This window comes from Apium graveolens, chromosome 1 (assembly GCF_009905375.1).
Source record: "Apium graveolens cultivar Ventura chromosome 1, ASM990537v1, whole genome shotgun sequence".
In the NCBI taxonomy this organism is placed as follows: domain Eukaryota; kingdom Viridiplantae; phylum Streptophyta; class Magnoliopsida; order Apiales; family Apiaceae; genus Apium; species Apium graveolens.
This window is the reverse complement of record NC_133647.1, coordinates 140905070-140913287: the sequence shown is the minus strand read 5'-3', so window position 1 is coordinate 140913287 and position 8218 is coordinate 140905070. Positions and strand designations below refer to the sequence as shown.

General features: G+C 28.4%; 1 protein-coding gene across 1 annotated transcript; it reads right to left on the bottom strand.

Annotated features, from left to right (window-relative positions):
• Positions 1 to 6215: 6215 nt before the first annotated feature.
• On the bottom strand, positions 6216 to 7991 carry LOC141707443 (uncharacterized). Its single transcript, XM_074510615.1, has 5 exons — positions 7962 to 7991; positions 7261 to 7396; positions 6824 to 7127; positions 6554 to 6739; positions 6216 to 6441 (listed from the first exon to the last, which is right to left on the bottom strand). Exons 1-5 carry the CDS (start codon positions 7989 to 7991, stop codon positions 6216 to 6218), a joined length of 882 nt encoding a protein of 293 aa, XP_074366716.1.
• Between the last annotated feature and the right edge of the window lie 227 nt (positions 7992 to 8218).

The window sequence follows — 8218 nt, the reverse complement described above, 5'->3', positions numbered from 1 at the left end:
CACAAATAGTCAAGAAATCGATTTGAATCGAACTTTAGGATCTAGGGTTTCAAGGAATAAGCTCAAATAAAGGGGCTTTTAACATATGATACATATAACATCATTTACAACACAAAACAAACGTCAATCGATCCAAAAATCATCGATTAATTTAGAATCGAAGCAATTAAAGAACTAGGGTTCATGAATTTTTCAATCTGGGACTAGAAAAGATGATTTAAGGTTTGAAATAGATGAAATCGTAGCCAAAGAACACAAAAATGGCTACATTTTTTATCGAGGTTGAATGATTTGGCCACAAATGGCAAATATCGAGAGAGGGAGAGAGAGAAGTGAGAGACAGAGACAAAGAGGGAAGGAGCGAGACAGGGAAAGAGATAGATGACCTAGTTTTGTTCAAAACTCGGCCCAAGTTTTATTCAAAATAAACACTCGGCCCAACTTTTTTTTGTTTAACTTTAAATTATTAAATTCTTTTTTCTTTTAATAAATATTATTTTTAACACTTAATTATAAAAAACTAAATAAATTCAACAATATATGTTGTAAATCACTCCACTAATGACTTGTTAAGTTATAGAACTTTCAATTGATCAATATATTATAAATCACTCCACTAATATTAAACCTTAATAAATAAATAAAATATATATTTCAATTATTAACTCATTTCTATGTAAATAATAATTAATTAGTAAATTAAAAAAATTATTTTAATTTATATATATATATATGTCATTTTGGTAACACATTATAATTATACAGCAACATCAGAAAGGAGGAGTTTGCGATAGATATTTATTTAGAAGGCTACTATTACACTTTTCTTTGCAACCCCGCATGAAGGGTTGCAGCATGCAACCTATGGCGTAGTGCGAACTCTAACTCTGCAGTTGGTGTTGTAGATATCAAGTGAAGAAAGCGAGATGCTTGTACCTGGATCTGTTAGTATCAAATGTTTGTTAATGAATATTAACAGTACTACTAATGTATATAAAAGTAATCGCTAAAATGTAAATTCTAATACCAAGTTATAATCATTTACATACCCATGATAATATGATGTTCTTGCACAACGTATGTCTTAGAACTCTGTGGTACAACTTGTTTAACATTAAACCAAAACATCGTTATTTATACAGGTACCTAAACATGAGAAGACTATGATTCCGAGAGTTTTATGTAAATTCCGGGCGCAATCTCTAAGTAATGATAAACTTATATGTTCAAGTTAAGATAGAAGATATGTTATATTAGATATATCATATTATTCCTAAAACTTTGCATTACTAATCGAAGTGTCATGATTTAGAAATAATATGTGTTGGAGTCTTGGAACAAAATCTGTTATAATGTGATATACGCTATTACCTAATTAGATGAGGTATGATTAGTTGTATCTGTAAGAATAAATTTTCCAAAAATATAATTATTTAATATGTTATATTCTCTAGCACCTCTTCATGTTTTTTTAAAAAAGGTTTAGATTAAATCGCTAAGTCATTATTTAGCCAAGAAAAAATAAATATTGTTGGCATGCAAATTAACTCGAATATAACTGTCTTCAAATAAGAGTGTATCAAAGTTTCACATATTGGAAGTTGTCAATACACGTGTAATTGTATCGATTGTGAACCTGGTCTAATTGACCATGTCTAATGAGTAAGAGTATATTAATTAATAAATTATATAACACATATCTTTATTTCTTTATAGTATTAACACGAATATAACTGTCTTCAAATAAGGTTGCAAATATTTCAAATATCAGAATTTAGATTTACACGTCTAACTGTATTTGTAATTTAATTTTTGATAATTGACAATGACTAATGACTAATAGAATTTTGGTTGATAAGTAACATAGTGTGTATCGTAATATAGGAAAAGTTTTTTTAAAACTTACAAATTTTAAAAAAATTGTTAAGAAAATATTCGAATTTATAAAATTTTAAGAAAACAATATGAGGAAACAATTTAATCGGTCAATTTATCTTCTAGCGCGGCCTTAACTTATATCTTATTATTTATAGCTCTAAAAACGTTGTTGAATATTACTTTGATTTATTTTATGATAATCTCTACATATATTATTTTCACTAATTACAGTCACTTCTTAACATGTTTTTATACTCTCAAATTTGTTTTACGTAAATCATTCTTATCACACATTAATATACGTATACTCCGTAATTTTAAGTATTATTTGAGAGTTTTAAAATACAAATTTTAGTAAATTTAGAGTATTTGTTTATAGTCTTTAATTACAGAACTCTATCAAGAGGCATGAAATTCAGGTTGAGACTTAACGAAAATCCAACAAAATATCTTATTAGCCAGAACAACAAACTAAACTAAGCTCACGCAACATGGTATTTAAATAGAATAATTGTAGAAAGGAAAACATATAATGATGAGATTATCTAATAAAAAAATAATTGATCAAATTATATTGGTAGATCAAATCAGTTAAATATTCAACATTAGGCGTCATTGTTGCCAGGAAGTAAAGTAACACAAATGTAATCGAGTTCTTCAAAGTTTGCAAATAATTCACAGAGCAGATTTTGTTTTGCGTGTGCATTTGTATCTGCCTTTAAATTTGTTGTAATTGATGGTGCCTAAAGACTAATACTATATTAATTAATAACTAATATACCATGCAGCTTTACAATTTTTAAGACAAATCTATGTATAAATTATTTGCCTTGACTTACTTTTAAGAAAGCAACCGGAAAATAATTTTAAAAATCGTAATTATTATACCAATTTAAGGTGTCTTATATCTTATTATATTTAGCTCTAATAAGCGTAAAGTTAATGCTTCATTTTTTCAGGCCGCATGTTTACACATATTTCTTTCACTAATTACAACATATATTTTGTATTTTTAATCAAAATTTTGTTTTATGTACCTTATTCTTATCTTGCATTGCTATCTGTGTAATATGTAAATTTTGGTATTTGTTCAAAGTTTTTAATGATTAATTTTAGCCAATTTAGGGTATACTTTAAGAGTCGGTCTTCCGTCAACATTGAAGGAGTATTAGTTTCTAACTAATTAAACTCATAGTATATGGTAATTGAATATAGTGAAAATGGGAAAAAATAAATAAAGATGAGATTTTAATTAAAATAAGAACTCATAGTTAATGTAGCACTACTATTTACTTTTTAATATTTTTTACAATTCTTTAGGAAAATTGATAATAAAATAAATATACTTAAATGAATATAAGAAAACACTCATACATCAACAATTTAATATCATTTTTTTAAATTTACGGTGAGAGTGATTTTATTATTTGTACATATGTAAAAGCTGTTTAATATTACTTTCCTATATTTGATAAAGTTGTCACATATTATATTCAATAATTGCATCATTTATTCCAATTTTATTAATTACAAATTTACTTTATGTAAGTCATTTTTATGATTCAACTTTATATCTTGTAATTAGTCTATTCCAGTATTCGAGTCATTAGTTAAATATAACTTCCTATTATATAATCGTTTGGTAAGATACAACTATTAAAAGATAGTACATTTTGTTAATTTAAATTTAAATTTGTTTTTTTAATCAAAATTTTTAACATAAATTTCATATATTAAGGATTTTAAAAATGCAAATGCAGTGCTCAATCAATATAATATTTTATTTTCCTGACCAACAAAAAAATAAACTCAAAGTGGTCCATGAATATGATGAAATTGAAAGGAAAACAAAAATGATATGATGAAAGAGATAATAAAGACAAAAATTCATGACATTCTATTGGTAGATCCAATCACTCAGTCATTCTTTAGCTGATATGAGTCATTCTTTAGTTGACATCATTATTTGTGGCAAGAAACTCACTAACAACATAACCTTCTTCATGAAGCCTGCAAAATTTTGACATTTCAGAATTAATTAAAGCATCTCTAATTAATAAAATTATCATTCCAAAGAGAATTTACCTCAGTTTGAATGACTTCACAACATCATTATCGATATTGCAATATATTTATGATGATAACACAGTAGTTAGTTGCACCAATCCTTGAATTAATTTTAAAAATCATGTTATGCAAATAGATGTTCCAAATTGGAATCAACTACAATGTCAATTATTGTATTCAACTTGGTGGATTTTAATTAATTAAATATCTTACCATACATAATCCTAACTCTAACACTTGCGAGTAAGATCACAGGAGGATCATCAAATTTCATATCATATAATGGGTCTAATAAAGCAAGTTGTTCTCCCCAAAAAGTTACTACAAATGAATTCCTAAGTTAATTATGACAGAAAGAACAACTATTTGTTAAGATGATAAATTTTACATAGATTAGATATGAAAGAAGTTACATATACCTTCCATTAGTAAGGTTGAAATGAACAACTATTTCATCGCCATAACTCGAATAAAGCACCTTTGGTAGTTCTGGATCTTATATTACTCCAACAACATCTAATACATTGATCAGATATTACAAATCATAATTATACTGATAGTCATAATCATTATTGAATGAAAAAATTTAAAAGCACAACACCTATGATATTAAAATTAGTTTGATCTCTTATTACTCTATAAATATTAGCAAGATCAATAACTTCAAACTTGTGTCTCGTGATGGATAAATCATCGAAAACTACACGACGCACAATGCTTGACGTCGTCAAAACAACATCCATTGGAGAGGAAACTGGCCTATGCATTCCTTTTGATACTCTAGTCATGAAATTAGTTATTTCATAAATATTTCCCTCTTCAATCATGTTGTATAACATAATCCAAACATCCAGATAAATGGAGGCATGTACACGATAATCTTGTTCATAGATTTACAAATAATTTAAAAATCAACAATGAAAAATAAAAAAGTCTGAATATTTTAACATCCATGGATATACATGTGGTATAGTATTATACGTACCTCGGAATCAAGAATAATAAGGTTGAATTTGATGAGTGTATTATCGACACAAGATTTGCATGCCACATTCGAGTGACACGTACCCTTATATTCCAGTTTGTCCTACTTTCGTCAAGCGATATTAACTTATCAAACATGGTTGAAATCTCTGGATAAACACTGTGACGTAATTAAAATGTCATTAGGAGACAAATGTTAAGTTTTTAAACAAAATGTATCATGTGATTATCGGAGATTGAATGTTAAGATACTGAAAATAATAAGGTAAGAATATTATGACTAACAAATCTTGATGCAAGATACAATGATGAATAAAAAGTTGATCAGTGTGTAGTTTGTAGGGGATAGAATAATAGCTATACATGTAGTTATAATACTTGTTATGGTATCACTAATTATCCGATAGTATATCAATCTGTTCATGTCGATTGATACAAATCTCTGTTAGACTACTCAAGTAAATTAATTAAAATTAAAAATATAGATTATTGGAAGATATAATCTCCAACTCCGAAAATTAGGATTCTATTCCATTAAAAATAGAGATTTTAGCAAAATATCATATAATACCATTCCGAAATGTCAACCATGAATTGATGTACACATATACGATTCCTTGTGTTAAGCTTATTGGTAAAATATTATTTTAAAGTACAAAAATTCATTTTAACTATGAATTAAAACATCTTTTATCCTTTTTTAAAAATACCCAACATTTTTAACTCGTAGAAGGATTAAATTACTCTAGTTATTTATTTTGTGAAGCATTTTGTTCTTTAAATTATATTATGGAACCTTTAGTTAAATTTAACTAAGTGATTGTATTCTATTTTGTTGTATTTAAATTATAAGTGTAGTTATATGGTTGTGCGAATTAATCTAATGTGAATATGACCATGTGTGTTGTTGACACTTATAAAGATTAGTTAATATATATTTATGTATATTACAATCTCCGGCTCTTAAAATTATGATTCTATTCCACTAATACAAAGATATGAGCATAACATTATATAATACCATTATGAAATGTCAATCAAGAATAGATGTACACATATATAGTTACTCGTTTTAAGCTTCTTGTTAAATTTCAATTTTAGTAATTAAAAGTTCATTTTAATTCTGAATTAAAACATATTTTATTTATTTTAAGAAATTGAAAATATTTGTACCTTGTAGAAGACTTAAATTGCTAAAATTATTTATTTTGTAATGCATTTTGTTCTATAAACTCTATTATGGAACTTTTGGTTAAATTTAACTTAGCCATTATCAATCAATTGGTTCACATCACTGTTGTCTGATTGAATGCAGTTTCCTCTGGAATGTTTATAGTTTTAAACATGTCAGGTCCATTATTGTCATCCTTGGGTGGGGTCTTTTCATCACCTATGTCGAGAACCCACTGACTTAACTCTTTTATGTGACGTCTCTGGACTTCTGAATTTCCTCTACGTTGTCTCATATTTTCCTTTAGAACATGTAATTGATAATCAGCCCATACATGAGACCTAGATATAAATGAATATACAATGTCACTTATAGAGCCTCTAGTTATAATGGTAAGATTTGACAGAAGTCACCACCTAATAACACAGTTATCCCACCAAAAGTTGATGATACCTATCCATATTGACAGATCTCATTATATCGCGCAGAGAACAATGCAAACATTCAAACGCAAACCTATTTTGCATCGGTACTTCATCCCAAATAATAAGCCTTGTTTGATTGATAAGTTCCGCAATATCAGAATTATGAGGTATAGAAAATGATGATTCCTCGTCCAGTTTTAATGGTATTTTTAATCTGGAATGCACAGTCCTACCACCAGGCAGGAGGGTAGCAACAATGCCAGAGGATGCAACAGGAAGCACAATTTTATTTTATGACCTGAGGCGAGTGATAAATGTATTCCAAAGATATGATTTCCCACATCTTCCACTTCCATATACAAAAAAGAAACCTCCCTCTCCTTTTTCAACTGAATTGAGGACCGCTTCATAAACATTCTTCTGTTCATTATTAAGATTAGAAACTAATTGTCGGTGTTCCTTGAATATTATTTTTGTATAATAGCTTGTTTCTTCAAGAACCAGTTTATTTATGCTCCTGTCAAGAAATTTAGATGGTGGCATTGGTATAGTTGGATAATTCTTCAAGGACCTACCAATAGAGTTCAAGACATATTCTTTCTCTGCAAAACATTTAAACACGTATCAAACTTTATACTAATAAATAATGAAAATGATTAGAAGAAAGGAATTTACCGTAAACAAATGTATATAAAGAAAACATGAAGCTTAATTAAAAAACTGAAGCTTAAAAACTTCCAAGAGTATAATTTCTTAAATCATCATCACTGAGTTCCAGATTCTGTCGGCCAGTCAACTTTCTTCGCTTCAGTAAAATATCATCAGACATGCACCTCCAATTTTCCATATATAATTTGTACACATCGCCTACCTGGCAATTAACGATTATGTGTACAAACAGAGAACGCAACTGATAGGGCATTGCAATGTCGTCATTTTCTTTGATAACTTCATGCTATTTATTATCATTGTTAATTTAGCGTAAAGCCCCACATGCTTCTCGAAATGTGTCGTATGTAACTCCTTCAACAGTTCGAAGGTCACTGTAGCATCTTGGTCCTCTAACTCAAGATAATAGCATTCTGAGATACCAAAGCTCACCTGTAGAATAGTGTGAAGAATTCAACCTTCCAATCCAATTTCCTTTTTTCCTATTCCTCTAAGCACAATCTCCAGAATCCCATACAAAATACTCTGGAATTTCTTGGTACGTATACGTTCTAGCATCTGGAAACTCTTGACAAAGCTGGAAAAAAGCTTCTAATTTTCTATTTTTTAGTTCGGCTCATTGACACACATTAATCAGATTATCATTATTATTGAATGTAATATACTTTTCATTCGGTAAATAAAATGATAATCTTTCGATAGAAATGCTCCGATGATATATATGAAACCTAAACATCCGATGAGCAGCTTTAGCACCAAAGACTTACCTGCACGAAACAATTATTGTTGAGATTCATTTTTAAAATTAAGGTTTATAACTTATATAGTTTTACATAGAAAAATAGCCAACATACCTTCCATCTAAATATTGTTTAATTTCATTACGTTCTTTCTTCTTTTCACCTCCATTATTCTCTGTAGATGTAATGACAACAGTTGCACGATCATGCCCTTTTAGACAATACTTAAACAAGTACTTGATACATCTTCCATGATTACATACTTCCAAGTTAATATGACACTC

Coding starts and splice junctions, on each gene's coding strand:
- LOC141707443 (XM_074510615.1), bottom strand. CDS start 7,991: ATGAATCTCAACAATAATTGTTTCGTGCAG. Junction 7,128..7,260: donor AAGAAATTATACTCTTGGAA/GTTTTTAAGCTT, acceptor AATGTTTTGCAG/AGAAAGAATATGTCTTGAAC. Junction 6,442..6,553: donor AGATCTGTCAATATGGATAG/GTATCATCAACT, acceptor ATTTATATCTAG/GTCTCATGTATGGGCTGATT.